The following is an 18990-nucleotide window of genomic DNA, read 5'->3' as shown; positions in this document are numbered from 1 at the left end:
CCTTGACCTCAAGGAGCTTGTGTTCTGTTAGAAGTCTCTGTCTGATTCATTAGACAATGGAGGCCAAAGAAGGCAGAGCCTGGGGAGGGAATAGGGAGGAAGGGCGAGTGACTGACCAAAGGAAGGGAGTGGAAGATGCAGGAAAGGTCTTGAGAAGGAAGGCTATGAGCCTTGGTGGTAGGTCAGGGATAGAGAGAGTCACAGCTTCTCCAGTCCAGCACCCTGGAGGGATAATGGTACCCTCACAAGGATACAATGAGCTGAGGGGCATGCTGGACCACCTCACAGGGTGCCCTTAATGCTGGTTCTGTTGTAAGATTTATTAAGGGAACAGAGTGAGTGATGGTAGAAAATCTGAGGTGGAAACACTCCACTTTAAGCTATTCCAGTTCTTAGTACTGGTACCAGAGGATTCAGTAAACACTTACAATCAAAAGTCATCTGTTAAAAACCTTCTATGTTCCAAAACTGCCGATTATGTGTTAAACTCCCTAGAATGAGTGAGGATGGTCTCATCACTTCCAGATGAATATCATTTTAAATTATTTCATAGAAAATTAAAGGGAGGGGGGAAGAGTCAAGATGTAAAGGGAGGGACCTGTTTAAGCTCTTCCAAATTCTTCTCCAAACAACTTTAAAATTATGCTTCAAAGTGAATCTTGGAGGGAAAAGGTTAGAGTGAAATAATTTCCAAGTCCAAGACAACTCATAAAGTTGGCTGGAAAGGCCACTGAGAATAGAGTGGAGTCCAGTACAGGGGCAAGCTGCATCCCACAAGCCAGTCACAGTTTTGGGGCAATGGAATTGATAGTGGGTGGCTTCTCATCCCAGAGACAGTAATTTATGCATTGTCCATACAGAGGTCCAGGTTGCAAGATCAATGAGAAGGAGCACCCTTAGGAGTACACCAGAGTCTGTGGCAACAAGAAAGTAGGGAGAAACAGAGTTACAGCTTCAGGGCTGAAAAGTATGCTTGTGGTTTTTCACAGACCACAGCACAAGCCAGAAAAGCAGTGACCACATCTGTCCTTCGATTATACCACACTGTAAATGCCCCCCCACCCTGAACTTGCCCTAAAAACAACAGTATGAAAAACTTGAAGTTTGAGACAGTGCCCTCTCCATCCTGGGAGCAGAATCCAACTCTAACATAAAATTAAAAGTCAAGAAATAGTTTGGAAAAAATGAACAAACAACAACAAAAAAGACTAAAGATGTACAAAAATTATTGAAGAGAAGAACTTTAAAAGTAGAAATGGCCAAATGAAAAAGGAGACACAAAAACTCATTGAAATCAAAATAATTCCCTAAAAATTAGAATTGAGTAAGTGGAAACTAAAGACTTTATTATACATCAAGAAACAATTTAAAAAGTCTAAAGAATGAAAAAAGGGAAGAAAATATGAAATATCTCACTGGAAAAACAACTGATCTGAAAACAGATTGAAGAGAGGTAATTTAAAAATTACTGGACTACCTAAAGCCATGATAAAAGAGTTGGGACATCATATTTCAAGAAATTCTCAAGGAAAATTGCCCTGATATCTTAGAGCAAGAGAGTAAAATAGAAATTAAAAATGCTCACTGATCACCTCCTTAAAGAGATCACAAAATGAAAATTTTCAGGAATATTTTAGTCAAATTCCAGAGCTCCCAGGTGAAGGAGAAAATAATTGCAAGCAGCTAGAAAGAAACAATTCAAGTATCATAGACCATAGTCATCATTACACAAAATTTAGTAGCTTTTACTTTAAAGAATCAGAAGGTTTGGAAAATGATATTAGAGGGGCAAAGGAGCTAAGATTTCAACCAAAAATCACTTACCCAGAAAAACTGAGTATATATTCCTTCAAAAGCCAAAAAAAATATTTAATGAAATAGAGGTTTTTAAGCATTTCTGGTGAATGCTTAGAAAAGACCAGACAAAAAAAGGAAATTTGACTTTCAAATATAAGATTCAAGATAAGAATAAAAAGGTAAACAGAAAAGAGAAACATTAAGGGAATCTATAATGTTAAACTGTTTACATTCCTTTATGGGAAATTGATACTTGCAACTCTTAAGAACTTGTTCATTTTTAGGTCAATTAATTAAAAGGGAGTATACAATGACAGAGGGCACAGGTGTAAGTTGATTATGACAGGATATCTTAAAAAAAAGAAAAAAGTTAATGGCTGAGAAAGAGGGATGCACTGGGGGAAAAGAGGAAGGGAGAGATAGAATATATCATGTAGAAGAGGTATGAAGAGCTTTTATAGTGAAGAGGAAGATGGGGGCTGTGGATAAGTGGACAACATATGAATCATATTCTGATCAGAATTAGCTCAAAAAGAGAATAGCATACCTATTCAATTGGGTATAGAAAGCTATCTTGCCCTACAGAGAAGAAGGAGGGGAAGGGGATATGAGAAGGGAGGTACTGATAGAATGGAAAGTGAATTGGGGGAGACAATGGTCAGGAACAAAACACTTTTGAGGAAGGGCAGGGTGAAAGAAGAGAGAGAGAGAGAGAAGGATAAAGAGGGGAAAAATAAGATGGAGCAATAGTAAGTTGCTCTGATAAAGGCCTCATTTCTCAAATGGTGACAAAGAAATTAGAAATTGAGGGAATGTTCATCAATTGAGGAATGGCCAAAGAAGCTGTGGTAGATAATTGTGATGAAATATTATTGTGTCATAAGAAATGACAGTATATTTTAAAAAAATCTGGAAAGACTTACATGAATTGAAGGAAAGTGAAATAAGCAGAACCAGGAGAAAACTATACATAGAAACAGCAATATTATATGATGATCAACTGCTAGTGATTTAGCTATTTTCAGCAATACAATGATCCAAGACAATTCCAAAGGACTTATGATGAAACATGCTATCTATCTTCAGAAAAAGAACTGATGGAGTCTGAATGCAGATTGAAGCATACTTATTTACTTTCTGCAAATGTATATGTATAACCCATATCAAACTGTTGTTTTCTCAAGGAAGGGAGAGAAGGAGAAATGTTAAAAAATTTTTTACATGCAATTGGAAAAAATACTTGAGAGGAAGGTTAAAAAAAAAATTAAATAGTCCCTTCTTTCTCAGACTCCCTAATTTCTACTTTACTAATCACTTCTTATTTGTTAGAATCAAGTCCGGAATAGACTCACCTTCTCATTTCCTCCATCTTTATTTTAAAAATTTTAAGCTTTTAATGAAGAGAAATCAGTATTCTCTTTCTCTCCCTCCTTCCTCTCTATTTTTCTCTCTCTTGACTACTACTACATTGAAAAAAAAGAAATAAGAAATTCCTTTTAGCAAATTTGCATAATTAGGAAAGACCAAGTTCCTCACTGACTGTCTCTGTCTCTCTCTCTCTCTCTCTCTATATATATATATATATGTATGTATGTTTCATTCTGTTTCCTAATTGTAAGATTATTAATTTTTTAAAAAGAAGATGGTGACTTTCAGATTCTGAGTTGGTGACACTGAGGTGACAAGAACCTTCACTAAGTACTGTAAAAAAGGCCATCTTGTCCTTGGAATGCCCAAGATTCACTAGAACCATGTTCCCTCTTCCTATATAATACACCCACCTACAGACTGGCCGGCTGAGTAGGAGTCTGTCCGCGTTCGTGACCGCTTAGTGCCTTTTGTATTTGCTGGGGAAAGAAATAAAACTCACATTGAAGAGTGTTTTATGCTTTTGTATGAGGTTTAGGAAACTTGGTGGACATTCTCTTCAAATCATGAAGCCCTGATCCTTTCTCAGCTATTAATACTCAAAAATAGACAACTATGTATTATTTGGTATAGGAGGGGTTAGCGAGGACATGCAGTATTAATTCTCCACTTGATTCATTCACCTCCATGCCTAAACTCAGAGAAGGTATGAAAGAGGAAATGTAGGAATAAGATCTGATGGGGGTGAATTTTGGAGGAAAAATTTCCATCCAAAGGCAGAAAAACAGAATTGAAAAAACATCGTTCCCCTAAAACACAACTCTTATTTTCTACTCATACTGCCTTGTAGACCAAACTAGAAGGAGAAAAATCATTAGTAAGGGAGTGTCTATGGTGAGAAAGAAATTCAAAGTGATTTAGGTAGCTCTTAAATGGTTAATAAGCAGTTTTTTAGATTATGGAGTTAAGGACATAAGGGGAGGTCTTTTAAAAAACCTATTTTGTTATTACTCCATGCTCTTAGGGCAGAAAGGGTGATGGCCAAGAAGCTCCAATGAGTTCCCAACTTACAAATGGGCTGCATTCTAAAGGTTTGTTAATGATGGTTGTTTAGCATTTAGAGCAGGGAATTTAGCTTCCCATGCCCTAGCCACCCTAAAAGAAGGGAATGTACCTTTCTTTCGAGGGCTCTAGAAGGAAACTTTCTACTGCCCAGCTGAAACTGGGTGGGGGGGAGAGGAATGGGTCAAGTCTAGTGGGGGGGGCAAGGGGGAGGGGTTCTGTTCTGCACTCTCGAGCACTTACTGTCCATAAGCCTCCAGTTCAACAAGGGGTCATAGACAAAGGCTTCCAGCACGGCCATCACACTGTCCTTGTGCTCCCGAAGTACCTCCATCACTGTGTGGCAGGTGATCCTGTAGTTGCCGTCGAGCCCTGTCACCTGCAGCAGACCCAGAACTTGGTTAGAAGGGCCCCAGGCTCTGGGGGCACTCGCTTCCACCCCAAGGTATTCTATTGCATTCCTCATGGAATGCTCTCTCCCTGACATACAGCAGTGAAGAGGAGCTGGGAGGGACAGGCCAGGGCTCCAAAAGGGTAACAAAGACTGCAGGCTGCCAAATGTGCTCAACTAAACAACATTCTGGAGAGGAGGATCAAGTTACTTACTGCCTCCTACATGGGAAGAGTTATGATAGGGCCTAGACTGGGACTTGACTAATATAAGGAACTTGCCCAAGGTCACAAAGCCAGTCTGCATCACAGGGGCCGGGTTGAACTACTGAACCTCATTCTCTCTGTCAGATGGACAGTGACTCAAAATGGCCCACATAGATCTATGGGGATGGACAGATGGAGACAAGGTAAGGAAGTAGAAAAACAGCCTTCTTGGCGCAGGGTGGCAGGCCCTAACTGAACCCTGGCTCTGGCACCTTGTCTGAACACTCTGAACCTCATCTGAGCTCTGAAGCTGCCCACTCACCTCCATGGCATTGGTCAACATCCTTGTCAATCTAAATGGAATCTTCTCAGGAAACTTCTCTCGAGTCATTGCCACCTAGAGTGCAATAAGCAGAGACACAAAACCACTGTTGTTCAGTTCATTTTCGCAAGCTGAAACCAGGTCGAGAGGTTGTACCCCCCAACTGTCTTGAATTAACCAACAGGAATTTCAATCAACAAGCTGAGCCCTGGCTAAATGGTGGAGGATATGGAAAGCCCTCATCAGGATCACAGGAAGGCATTAAAAGTCCTGGGACTTTTCATGCAAGTTACCAAACTTCAATCAACAGAAGTGAGATCAACAAAATCTGAGCGTGTCCTCTGGGCTCTACATTGGGTCACATGCTAAGGGGGATGCAAGAGTGGGGTGCATGGGGGGGGCCTAGGAGAGGGGTACTTGTTCTTGACTCAGACCCATCTTTAACAGCATAAGAAGAAAGGGCTACAAAGGGAAACTCTGCCCCCTCCCAGAACTGAGGCACCTCCTCACCTCAAAGCAATCCCCAAAGTCGATGTGCAGGATCTTCCCACTGAGTCTGTCCAGCATCAGGTTGGATGGATGTCTTTATTGTGAGGAGAGACCAGAGGCACAAGTTATTAGAGCAGCACAGACAAATCAACCCACCGGCGGATGATGGCTGAGGCCTAGAATGAGACTGTATCTGGGCAAGCCAGAAGAGGCCTCCACAAGGAGCTTCACCCGGTTTCTGGCTGTCTGACAGACAGGCTCTGAGCAGCCAAGTGGGAAAGGTTCTTCTCTTGGAGCTCCTCAGCATCATCTAACCAGAGATGCTGGGCATTCTGACAACCAAGGCTCTGCATCATAGTCAGCACGTGGGCATTTTTTAAATTTAATTTTTTTTTATTTATTTAAGGCAATGGGGTTAAGTGACCTGCCCAAGTTCACACAGCTAGGCAAATTATGAAGTGTCTGAGGCCGGATTTGAACTCAGGTACTCCTGGCTCCAGGACTGGTGCTCTATCCACTCACATGGGCATTTCTAAAGATTTACTATTGATCTGAGGATAAGGTCATTTTTACAGCCTAGAAGGAGAGACAAAGCAACTAATACCAAAAGAGGCTATGTGAAGTATGTGCAAGGGACTCAAGGTCAGAAGACAAACTCAGGGTGGCAGAAGTAATGCTTTCAGTTGTTGACTATTTCTAAGTGTTTTCTGATTTTTTTTTTTTTTTTGGCCAACAGGGTTGGACAACTTTATAGTGAAGAAGTACAGAAAAATTCTAGTTTGGTTGGTTCTAATTCTGGAAGGACACATCTAAAAGTCAAAAGGCTAGATTTAAAAAACTTATTACACTGAGAGTTGGCAGGAAGGTGTAGTTAGTGTGCTGGGCTTAAGAGTTAGGAAGGTCTGAACTTGTTACAATGCCTCACTGGGATCTCTTGGACAAGTCATTTAGCCCCTACAAGCTTCTGAGAATGATGCAGGACTTGTCTCACACATGGCTTTCCTCTCCTAATAAAGCCATTTCAGGGGAAGGGGTGGTTCACTAAATTATGTATTTTTCTTTTCTGGAACAGATTTCACAGCCTATGGCAGCCAAGTCTGGAGTTGGTGACAACTCCTTACACAATCTCACAGCATTCAGAGTCAGACTGGAGGCTGTGGAGCCCATGTCCTTCACTTAACAATGAAGAAACTGTGCAAGGCAAGTACATCCTACCTATGTGCACAGTAACGGGACCTCTATCACATAAAGAGACACCACTCAAAATGCCTAAGGAAGGATGGTCCCTGCAAACAACTGGTGAGGCCCAAGCAGCTGTGGGAGTTTCTGAGGAGGGGCTGCCCAATCAGAGCCTTCTTTGCAGCTTCTGGTTAGGACTTGGACAGAGGATGGATACCCATGGATTTGGAGAATGGAGTAACCCAAGAGCAGGGGTCTTGAGAACATTCTACACTGGGATCAGTTGAGGGAATTGGGGAGATTAGCCTCAGAAGAAGGAGATGGTTTGAGAGGGGAAGTAAAGTATGATATGACAACACTCTTCCAGGAAAGGAAGGGTTATCCTATAGAAAAGGGACCAGTCTTATCCTTCCATAAGCCCTGAGGGAAATATCAGGAGTCATGACTAGACTGAAGTTGGAATGAAGCAGATGTAGACTAGTTTTAAGGAGAAAGTTCCACAAGGTGTCCCAAAAGGCATGGGCTGCCTCAGGGAGGAAGGCTTGGCCTCTGTGGACCAGGGTCTTCCAGAAAAAGCAAGATTGACTCTTGTATATGCACAGATCAGGCTACATGACCTCAGAGTTCCTTTCCAACCCTGTGAGACCCAGAATAGCTAAGTCACTTGTCTTAGTCACACAGCGAGAAAAGGAGCCAAGTCAGAATCCCAGCCAAGGGTTTCTGATTCCAAATACAGTGCTCTTTCCCCCATTCTAGGTTATTTTGGTATACTATGGAATTCTTAGATTTAAACCAATCTTAAGCAGCAAATAATAATGAAACTGAAATAACTAAGTGTGTCCCTTCATCAATAACCCTTAACAGGTTCATTAAGAGCAAAAAATACTGTTCCTTACATAAAAATGCTGAGTAAAAGGTCTATGATAGCTCTGAGAAATATAAAGTTTTAACCTTCTCTGTCTCCAAATCTTCCCTGGCTTATCAGAAATTACAGCAGGATATATTGCAGAAAAGAGCAAATGAAATACTTATTAATGAACCCATCACAAAATCTAACCAAAAAGCCAAATAGTGATGGTTAGATGGTTAAAATTGCAAAAGAAAAAAGATGACTGTAAGGCAGGAGAATGAAAGACACTTACCTGTCTCCCAGGCCCAAAATATACCCAACCATAGACATGACTGCTAAAGAACGGGTATAATTGGTTCTTCGGTCAAACCACACCTAGAATACAGAGATAGATAGATAGATAGATAGAGAGAGAGAGAGAGAAAGAGAGAAAGAGTGTGACCCAAAGTGGCCTCAGGAAGGCCAGTGGGGGGTCAAACTGCTGAGACACCCCAAGGCTTCTAGACTGCCACGTCTGAGGGAGCCCCAGTCAGAGACTCCATGTACCTCAGAGCTGGGGCTCTTCAGCCAGAGCAGTTTGGCCAGATCGTCCCCAGCGGTGTTATTGACGGCGTGCTCAAACACCTCCACCTTCTGCATCAGAGTCAGGTGGTCATAGTCTGGAGCCATCTGAAAAAAGACATAGTCTGCTCAGTGAAGGCAGGCATTCCTACCTCTATGACCCAAGAAGACAGGATGACAACTGGGAAAAGGACCCAGCAAAATGAGAAACTGTGAGGGCCAGCTGAACCTGGTGGATGACCAGCTTAAGAATTCAGGGAGAGGGGGGCGGCTAGGTGGCATAGTGGATAGAGCACTGGCCCTGGAATCAGGAGTACCTGAGTTCAAATCTGGCCTCAGACACTTAATAATTACCTAGCCGTGTGGCCTTGGGCAAGCCACTTAACCCCATTGCCTTACCAAAAAAACCCAAACAAACAAAAAAAGAATTCAGGGAGAGACAGTGTCAACAACAAGTGCCTCATCTGCAGCTGGAGGCAGCCTTCTCTAATCCTAAAGGCTGATGAGCCATCTGCAGATATTCCACAGACAGAATCTCCCTGGGGTGGGGGCAATCAGACTCATGTCCTGCAGCAGGGAGCTCTCTCCTCAGGCACCCTGGTCTTCCAAGGGTCCTCTCCCAGCCTCCCTGAGGTTGGAGTCTGCTGCATGCTAGGAATGGAGGGCAGGGACTATGCCTTTTCAAAATCTTGTGTGATATAGTGGAGAAAGAGTAGGCAAACCTGGCTCTAGGTCTGTACCACTGTCTAAGTCACCTCACCTCAGTGGCACCCCCCCCCCCCAGGACCGCTCTGTGACATCAGTGGCAGAGATGGAATCAATCTGCTGTGGGTGGGGAAGATTCTCACCAGGAGCTCCCAAAAGCTCTTACATATAACAGCTGCCCCATTTCTAGGTCCTTTCTGGCTCTCCATTAAGGAAGTTGGGTTATGTTCAAAAATGTTCATTGGACACTTATGCCATAATACTATTTTTCTAGAAGCTCAGGGTGAATCAGAGGCATTGAGTCCCACCTAGTAATCAGTATTAGGAGGAAATGCCCTTGACTCTCTCCCAATTAGGGCCATCCAAACTATGCCTGCCCAAAGACCCCCCCCCCCCCGCCCTCAGGATTCCTTGAAGAAGAGAACAAGGATCCCCCCACCCAATTGTCCTTGACATCTAGTCTTGGAGCTGGGTGGCTGGGCCAGACTAATTATCTGTCTCTTACTCGTAACATGATCCGATGCTCGATGTTAAGAAGTATCTTCTTCTTCTCCCGGTAGTCTCGGATGAGGGCATGCAGTGTGTCACAGTGGGGGACCCAGCCAATCAGGCCTGAGTTGGTGGATAAGGGAATGACAGCGTACCTCTGGATGCTGGAAGAGATGGAGTCAGAGGGCAGTTGTTAATAGAGGGTGCAATGTGAGCAGCCCAAGCACATCTTCCTTAAACAAGTGCATCCACTCCCCAGTGGGGTTTATACTGGTGCCCCCAAGAGGGATTTCTGGCCCCACATGCTGGGTGGGCCTCAATGACTAGGAAGCATGGGCCCATCTTCAAGGCCATCAGATTGTTTTCTTAAGTAACCCTGAATTGGGGCTCAGGTGGGGGGGTCTCTGGCTATATGTTGGATGGGCTCAAGTGGGGGGTCTCTGGCTGGATGCTCCCCACTTTGCTATTTCTTCAGTCAGATGGTGTGCAAGCTTTCTGAGCACAGCCCAAACCAGATTAGAATGCAACTGGGAAACATTAAATACAACAGAGTACAGATGATGTCAACATGTAGCCCCGAGAGAATCTTATGGATGATTTTGTGGTCCTGTTTCTAAACCACAGATCTAAACTAATGACAACACTGTTCCATTGTGGACATGCCAATAGAGAGTGAGGATGACTTAAGACAAAGATGTAAAACATTACAATTATTCAAAGAATGACTAGACTTTCTGTCTTGGCTTCTTATTACCTTTCTGCTAGGGACCTAGTTTCACTGCTCCATACTCAAAGAAGTAGAGACCTCACAGATCCTCACAGGGAAGCATCTTGGATGGCAATTCACTCCCTCCAACATTTCCTCCACTTACCTGAGATTTTTCCGGAGGGATGTTGGATCATTGGCCAGCAGGGTGTTGACAAGACCAAAGAGCTGCATAACTCTTTCATCTTGCCTTAGGTCCTCATGGCCTTTCAGAAGGAACACAAACTCATGCCCATTGCTGCCTATAAGTAAAGGGGAAGTTGAGAATTCAGGTGAGGGCTTCTAAAGGAAGCGAAGTTCTCAGGCCATTCTAGGAAAGCAGAGGCTCTCCCAGATCTCTGACACTCCCATTTGCCCTCCCTCACCCCTACCAAATTTAGTTCCCTAGAAAGAATGAGAAAACCAAGAGTTTTGATGACATTCCAGTGAGGGAATATTGAGTCAAAACAAATTTACTAAATATAAATTGATAAAGAAATTTTAAAAGGATATAAAGAGACTTATCAGATACCAGTCTGTGAACTACTAGAAGTGATGGTATTTTAGGAGCTGGTCAGAGCTCCCAGAACTAGAATAACAGGATGGAAAGTGAGGTGGAGAATATAACCAAGCTTCAGGCATGATCACACCTAAGCTGTTTCACTGACAGAAATCTAGTCTGTTTTTCTTTTTTCTTTCTGGACTGAACCTGTGATTTTACTGATTTGGTCAATTCCAGGGGAGCAGTTGGGTGGCACAGTGGATAGAGTGCTGGGTCTGGAACTTCATATCCTGAACAAGTCACTTAACTTTGTCTCAGTTTCCTCATCTGTAAAATGAGCTGGAGAAAGAAATGTGAACTACGCTTAGTATCTTTGCCAAGAAAACCCCAAATAGAGTCACCAAGAGTCAAAAAGGACTGGAAATTGACTTAACAAAATTTCAGGACAGTGAGCAGTTAAGTGTCTTATGTCCAGGTTCGAGTCAGACAGGATATGTTGGAAAGCAAGATGCAGCTTTTCCTGCCCAAGAGAGGCCTACTACTCTACCATGGAGGCTACACAACCTCTAGTTCCAGAAGGAATGTCAGAGTCCTTTTGTTGAGTCAAGTTCACTGTAAAAACCTTAGACTCTTCACCCAGTAGTTGTTTAAATTCATCCTTTAACACCATTTCCCACAGAGGAAGCCCCAAGCAGCTCTGGTCACATCCTAATAGTGTCTCAGGTGCTTCCTCCTCCTAGAAGCCCCCCTTGCTCCCTCTGGCAGGGATGACCCTCTTCCCAGACTTGTCACAGCACAGTGCTCTGCCTCCTTTTCCCTCAGGTTCTCAGTCTTTCCCCTGATACTATCAGTCCTCCCAGCACCATCATGTGTCCAGTGCCCAGCCCTTTCTCCTTCATTGACAGGATTTATACTGCTCGCTGCCACTGAGATGGGCTGCTGAGCTTGGGGGCTGGAAGACCCCGGTCCTAGAATCAAGAAGGAGTCAGAAATAGAGAGACAGAGTCAAGGGATGATTGTCCCGACACCAACTCTCCTCCCCCTCTAATCCTGCCAGCCAAGACCTGGCCTTGGTACCTGCAGATACTGCCTGAGGCAATGCTCAAGCCCCCAGGGCTCTGGAGGAGTGAACACACAGCCTTGGGGAGCTACTCTGGCAGAAGCTTTGGCCATTCCTGGTGAGAGCCTCTCTGGTCTCCTTGGCTGGGCTGGTCCTCCTATTAAGCCTCTCTGGCATGGCAAGCCCTGGTAGGACCGGTGCCTTGGAGACCACACACAGAAACCCCAAGAAGAGCAGAAGGTCCAGGGGCAGGGTATGACCAACTGAGGGGAATGCTTACCCATTAATGTCAACTTCCTGGGCCTCTGCTTGGATGTAATGACCTGGAGAGAAGGTGCTATGGACTGAATTCGGATGACAGGCTGGTTGGGGTCATAGGTGCCTGGCACTGCTAACTCCAAGTCCCGGCACATCAGGAGTTTGGGCGAAACATACTGCAGCTCCAACGAAGTGAGCTGGGAAGAAGCACCACAAGATGTCATTTTCGACTGCCAGCATTTTCCAAGTCCTGGCGCCAATGGGAGCAATGAATGCCAGCTAGACTTTTTTTTTTATTTAGGTTTTTGCAAGGCAAATGGCATTAAGTGGCTTGCCCAAGGCCACATAGCTAGGTAATTATGAAGTGTCTGAGGCTGGATTTGAACTCAGGTACTCCTGACTCCAGGGCCGGTGCTCTATCCACTGTGTCGCCTAGCCGCCCCACCAGCTAGACTTTTGTGGACATGTGTCTAAGCCTGGCACTTCATCCTTGCTTGTCCATCCCTTCAGAGGCCCTGGGGTATTCTTGATGTGTGTGTGGGGGTGCATAGCACCTGGCATTTGAGGGCTATAGAGGTCCCTACCTGTGGTAGCTGCTTGGAGATCCGTCTGAACACATGATAGTAGAGGTCCCAGGCCTGGGTCAGGTCCTTGACGTTCCCTGACTTCATGTACTTTCGGCACCACTCTTGGGCTTCCATCAAATCTCGCCCATATGCCTAGGAAGAAAGAAGGGGAAAGAAGCTGGTTTCCATTTGGGGGCTTTGGAGTCCCAGAAATGCAGGAGTCTGACCAGTGTGAGGTGGCATGTCCTCAAGGGCTTGCCTTGGAGTGGGGCAGGTCCTCGAGCCTCTCTGGGGCTCAGTCTACTCAGTCATCTTGTAACAGAGACAGTCCATGGGGGCTCTGAAGAGTGGTCCTGGGTCCTGTGGCCTGTTGGTTCTGGAGAGCTTCCTAAGCAGGCTCCTGTCTAGCACCCCCATCTCCCTTTAAGGCTAAGATCCAGGACTGTCCCTTCCCCAAGTCCCAAACCAGTGGTGAGCTGCCACTTACTCCCTACCAACCCCAGCACTCCTGCCCCCTGTGACTTTATTTGGCATCCCCAGAAGAATGGCAGCTTCCTGAAGACAGGACTGATCTCCCTTTTATCTGTATTCCTAGCACATTGTTGCTGGTTGTGCAACAGTCATTTGGAGCACATTTACTCCTGAAATCTGTTTCTGCCCTTGGATCACTGTGATCTCTTTTTATCACATCACTCTATAATCTAAATTCAGATTTCAGTTCTGTTAAGAACCATCAGATTAATGGGCCCAAGGGCCTAGGTGAGTCACCAAGGTTTTGTCAGAGGCAGGGTCTTAATCCAGATGTCCTGGAGCACCACTACTCTCTTTTCTAATGCTCATTCCCAACAGATTATTCTTTGTCCTGCTTTCTATCCTTCCTTCCTTAGATAAAAACCTAATTTTATGTAAATAAGACAGTTATTTTTGTCATTTAAGATCACTAACAACCCCTCCTCTCCCTATACTCACCTTGTGAAAAACACCTTCTCTATTTCCCTCTAATTTTATCAAGATGTGATTTTTTACAGTCACATCATGTATCCCATTTTTAGTCTTTTAGTCTAAGGGCTACTTTTTGCTAAGTTGTTTTCCAGTTTTACCAGTAATTAATTTGATGATGTTTGTCCTTTCTAGAAGAAAGCCATGACATTGGGATGGTGATACAATGACAAGCACATGAATTGGATTTGAGTGAAGTGATGCTACCTTAAGTCACCAGTCTCACTTTCTCTTCTGGAACCATCAGGGTCCAGTAGACAGGACAAGAGATTCTGGATGGAAGGGAACTCGGAGTCCAAGAAATTCAACCTCTGTATTTTAGAGGTAATAAATCTGACACTCAGAAAGATGCTCCAAATTCTATTACTTTTGTTATTTTCTATGTTCTTGCTAGAGAGTTAGTGATCATGGAAATACTAAACAAGCAATCAAGCCATTGAACTTCATGTTATAAAATGTCTTACTCTGTAGTCATAGGATAGAAGATTTAAAACAGATCTGTGCTGGTTCGGAACAACAAGCTCTGGTCTTCCAGGCTTTCCCATCTCTGTCCAAAAGCTTACCTTTTCCCTAGCATGTCCCTTCCTGCAACCTAGATCTGACCAACCAGAGATGGTCCTGGATGATGCGAAGCAATCGGGCCTCGGACACTTGGGCAAGTAATTAATTACCTTATTAAAAAGGGAATCTTTTCAGAAATAATATATGCTTTTGGTTTTATTAGCAATGGGCTACTATTTATTTTATATTTATATCTTTCTGTTCCTGGAACTTACATTTCTCTTTTTTTGGAACCATTTGGATTCTGGTTAAAAGTTCTGATGACTGCTACTTCACAGTCTACTCTGGTGTGCTCCTTCATTTATACTTCTCATTATTTTCCAGATCTTTTTGCTCTATCAAATGAACTTTTGCTACTCTTTTATTTAATTTCACAAAACGTTCCTCTGGCAATTTGAGGTAGAATTAAACTGGGAGATTTAGAGAGTCATTTTTATTATGTCATCATGGCCCAACTGTGAGCACTGATTATCTCTCCAATTATTTATTAAATCTTTACTGTGGAAAGAGTAATTTGTAGTTGCACTGACATCTTCCATGTATCTTGGTAGGTTAACTTTCAGAGATTTTAGACATTTTTAGTTATTTTGAATAGTCTATCTCTTATTTTTATTTTTACTTGCTTTTGGCTAATGTAGTATATGAAATGCTACTGTTTAATGTAGCCTTACTTTGTGTCCCACTACTTTTCCAAATCTAGTAATCCTTCTATCAGGATTCTCAGTGAATCCCTGAGGTTTCCTAACAGTATTATGTCATCTGCCAGTATTAAGAATTTTGTTGCCTCTTGACTAAGGTGTTAAACTGGTCCAGCTTGCGTGTTGAGAACTGGGCCAAGTAGAGAGAAAGAGCGTTCTTATGCCTTATTGAGATATTTTCTAGTGTTTCTCTTTCACAAAGAAGACTACTTCTTGTTATGAGAGAAATCCTTTTGATTTAACTAAAGAAAGGGCTTTTGATACCTGTAGCTTTTTTTAAAAATATAAATGAAATGTGTTTTATCAAAGGTTTTCCTCTGTTAAAAATAATTATATGGTTTTTGTTTTTATTTATTTATAAGATAAATGATGCTGATAGTTTTTCTAATTTTGAACCACACCTTTCTTGGTATGGATCCAACACTGCCACAGTTAATAATTTTCCAGATCCATTTCTATTGTCTTCTTGCAATATGGTCTTATTTACATTTTGAGAGAATTAATATTACAGTTCTCCACTTTCTCTCTTTCTGGTTTGGTATCAGGACTGTATTTGTCTCATAAAGCGAGTTTGGTAGAGGGCCTTCTAGCACTGTGTTGGTCATTAATTTTTGTAGGATAGCTAACAACTGCTCTATAAAATGTCTGTTAGAATTCATGATCCATTTGGCTGGTTTTTCCCCTTTGTCAACTCCTTTTTCTGAGATTATGGTTGTCTTTGTGATTCCTGATTCTTGTTAGCTTGGGAGCTTCTATTTATGCAGAGACACACTTCCTCTGAATTTTCAGTTTTACTGGCCTAAAGCATCTTCTGATAATGACCTCTTATTTCCTTTCTATTTGTGATGGCTTCATCTTATTAGTTTTTTATCTTCCTGTCTTTTTTTTTTCCTGGAGATTATACTGATTTCTATGATTGCTTAGTTTTGTGTTTTATCAATATGTTTTATTTTCAGTCTTGCAGTGTTGGGCCTAGTACTTCCGTGGATTACCAATTTTACGGATGATGAGGATGGCCTTAGGCAAATCAAAAAAATTCTAGAGAAATGTGAATTATTACAAGGGTTGTCAAGAAAAACTGTGGCACTTCTTGCTGGTTAAGCACCAATGAATTTGACCAAGACTGCTTATGAGGCAAGAAATACCTGAAGACTGTTAGAAGACATCTTCAAGGTGTTTGGTTGGGAAGGACTAACTTGTCCAAGCCCCTTGCTCTGGAGATGAGCCCTAAGAGGCTTGTTCAACATTACATACTAGGATAAATGCCCTGGGATCCCTAGAAACCCCATGGGGTGAGTCCAGGTCCAGTATTCTCTTAGCTGTCTGCCTCCAACAGAGAAAATGCTTGTTGACTTAATAACCTTTGTCTAAGAGCATTTTGATAAAATAACCTCCTAGGCAAGGGAGGATGGAAAGGGGTCCCCTTAAGGTTTTGGATTTGCTCATTTCATGCCCTCGTGCCCTACCTGATTAAAGGATGTTTCTTTCAGTGTCTGTGGTCCCCTTTCCATCATCGCGTGTAGGGGTTCAAGCACTTCAAACATCCCTTTCACATTCCTCTCCCCAAAGTACAAACGAGAAGCTTCTTCCAGGCCTTCGTGCCACATCTCATGCCACAAGATGGCAACTCGGATCAGCTCCTCACTCACCTGGACCAAAAATAGGGAAAGGTAAACAAGATGTCAGTCCACTCACTTCCATGGGTTGAACAGAAGAAATCCTCTCTCTGGACACTAGAGGGCACACGTGCACTTTCTGTGAGGAGCTAGAGGCTGTGTAGGCTCCCCAGGTGCCAGGTGAGGGAGCTGCTTAACACTCACCATCATGGCCTGCTGGACCAGGGTGTTGCTGTGTTCACACATATTCTTCAGAATTTTGTTGGCTGCATTGTGGCGAGCCGTGGTGGTGGACTTAGAGGCCACAGTCAGTGGGTAAATCAGAGCCTGAAACAAATCAAGAGGGAAAGTGGGTCCATGTGCCCAAGGTCCAGCCAAAAAGGCCTAAGTGGGTGAAGAAAGAGGACGGCATTGAGCTACTTTGGCTAAGCTATTAAGAACCATTTCAATAATTAGGAATAAACTTTTAGGGGAAATCACCTCTTCCCAAGGAGGGATGTTTCTTAGTTGGAGTAGGAATGACCATCCCCCTCTCCCAACTGCTCCAAGCCCTCCTCCCAAGGCAAAATAATCTTAAATAAGACTTGCTGGAGACCCAACATACCTGGGGATGGTATCGACCAATATCTGTGAGAAGCTGGTGAATCAGGCGTCCTACCAAGGGCCGGGGAGTATCAATTCTTGCAATGAGCTGTGGGATGACCTGAGATTCAACAGGAGAACAGAAGTGATTCTACTTACTCTTCTGGGTGGAGAGTGGTGACTGTAATTTGCTTGGCTCACTGTGGCCCACCTCCTATATCCTGATGTGTCTCATTGTGGTGTAAAGGTAATCCTAGGTTTCTGGAGGATTTGCCTATCATTGCCAACAGCTTGGAGGAGGTAAGCCACAATGGCTGTTGGAGGACCAAAGGGCATGAGGTTCATGCCCAGCTCAGGCAAAGAGTGAGGAGTTGTGCAGTCACAGCAAACACATAAAGACAGACTAAGCTACACTGGTGGGGATGGTGACCCCATCTACAATCTTGGATTCCCAAAGAAATACTGTTAAACTGCAAAAAAAAATCCACCATTTTCCTGGGAAAGGCTGGCCCCAAACTCAGAACCAGAGTCTAATGAGTGAAGACTCCTTTCCTGATGAGCAGGCTGACAGGCAACCAGCTGCTGCATGAGACTTGATTCCAGATGATTCCAAGAGGAGATTGTAGAGGGGACAGAAATCAGCCCAGCCTCACCTGTAACCAGGTGTCAATCTGGATCGCCTTTACCCCTTCCACGAGAGCTTCATTGACATCTGGCCAGTGTCCATAGTCAAACCACAAGGTGAGGACTCTGGAGAGAGAAAACGAGATCATGAGCCCTTTCTTCAGGGCATACCTACCCCTCTCTTGCCATGGATAGTGGAAATTCACAGGAGTGGCTCTCAAATGCTGTTGGACTATCTCACTGCTCAAGAAGGGCATTGGGCCCTATGGATCAACTACTGCCTTCATTTCTTCATGAACAGAACAAGAATTCCATGTCAAAAGAATGGCAATGAATGGTGAGGAATATGATAAATCAATTACTCAAAGGTCACCCCAGAGACCCAAGCAGGCCTCTCCTGTCTTCTTTAAGCAGATGAATTTGTGAGAGATGAGCCAGAGACCTTCCTGCTTAATGGCTCACTCCTGGAGAACCATGAAGGAGGAGATAGGGAATCCCCCGGGCTTAGAGGCAATCTGGGAACAGGCTTGCTATGATTAGGAATCCCAGATTTTGCTGCTTAGGCCAAATTCATCCCAATCATCTGCAGTCACTGGATTACTTTCCTCTTGTTACCCAGTGCTCTCAACAGCTCATGGGCCCAGAGGAAGGGGTTTTTGAGACACTCTCATCTGCCCAGGTGTCTGAGGTGTTCTGCAAGACTGTTCCCTTCACTTTTGTGTTAGGACACACATATCAACCTATCATGGGTCAAGTCTGTTCAAATGCATGTCAAAGGGAGACTGCAGGTGTGAATTATGTGACAGACAATGAGCAAGGCTGGGATAAAGTGGGTGAGATGCTCATTTGCTGTTCTCTCAGCAAGGCAGGGCTTTAACATTCTCTCCTCTCATAGGTGGGTACCTGAGGGTGTCCTGAAGGTTGTTGCCCCGGGATAGAGAGATGGAGCGGAAGAAGCCCTGCACAGCAGGCACTGTGTACATCAGGAGTGTCTTGGACAGATCCTGCTGGAACACATAGATGTTAGTAACGTTTCAGGCTAAGAGAAATCCCCCCGAACAGAGAGGCTGGAAACTTAGGGACATGTTGTTCTGCCAGCTGCCCCCCAGGAGGTCTGCAGTGAGATCAGGAAAAGCAGAGGAGCAGGAGCCACGCCAGACCACATTCTCTGAGCGGAAATGCAGACACGATCCCACCCACACACACACCTGCATTCAGACAATATGTTCATTCACTCAGGATCGAGTTCAAGGAGTTTAGTTTCAGCTCTGGTGTTGGTCCTAAGCCAGCAGGCCCTGCCATACAGCACCCCACTTCCACACACACATGCTCACTGATGCTCAGCTCCCCAACATTCTTT

General features: G+C 43.8%; 1 protein-coding gene across 1 annotated transcript in view; it reads right to left on the bottom strand.

Moving 5' to 3' along the window:
• MTOR (mechanistic target of rapamycin kinase) overlaps positions 1-18990 on the bottom strand; it is a 110851-nt gene that overhangs the window by 6557 nt on the left and 85304 nt on the right. Inside the window, exons 40-54 of the mRNA XM_074218464.1 lie at positions 18534-18634; positions 17660-17756; positions 17029-17127; positions 16629-16751; positions 16275-16457; positions 12569-12703; positions 12007-12181; positions 10292-10427; positions 9436-9583; positions 8211-8333; positions 7957-8039; positions 5657-5729; positions 5147-5221; positions 4471-4606; positions 3579-3644 (exon numbers count right to left, since the gene is read on the bottom strand). Coding sequence (XP_074074565.1) covers positions 3579-3644; positions 4471-4606; positions 5147-5221; positions 5657-5729; positions 7957-8039; positions 8211-8333; positions 9436-9583; positions 10292-10427; positions 12007-12181; positions 12569-12703; positions 16275-16457; positions 16629-16751; positions 17029-17127; positions 17660-17756; positions 18534-18634 — 1753 coding nt within the window. The remainder of the gene's footprint in view (positions 1-3578; positions 3645-4470; positions 4607-5146; positions 5222-5656; positions 5730-7956; positions 8040-8210; positions 8334-9435; positions 9584-10291; positions 10428-12006; positions 12182-12568; positions 12704-16274; positions 16458-16628; positions 16752-17028; positions 17128-17659; positions 17757-18533; positions 18635-18990) is intronic.

The sequence above is a fragment of the Macrotis lagotis genome, chromosome 1 (genome assembly GCF_037893015.1).
Source record: "Macrotis lagotis isolate mMagLag1 chromosome 1, bilby.v1.9.chrom.fasta, whole genome shotgun sequence".
Classification (NCBI taxonomy): domain Eukaryota; kingdom Metazoa; phylum Chordata; class Mammalia; order Peramelemorphia; family Peramelidae; genus Macrotis; species Macrotis lagotis.
This window is presented reverse-complemented; position numbering and strand designations above follow the sequence as displayed.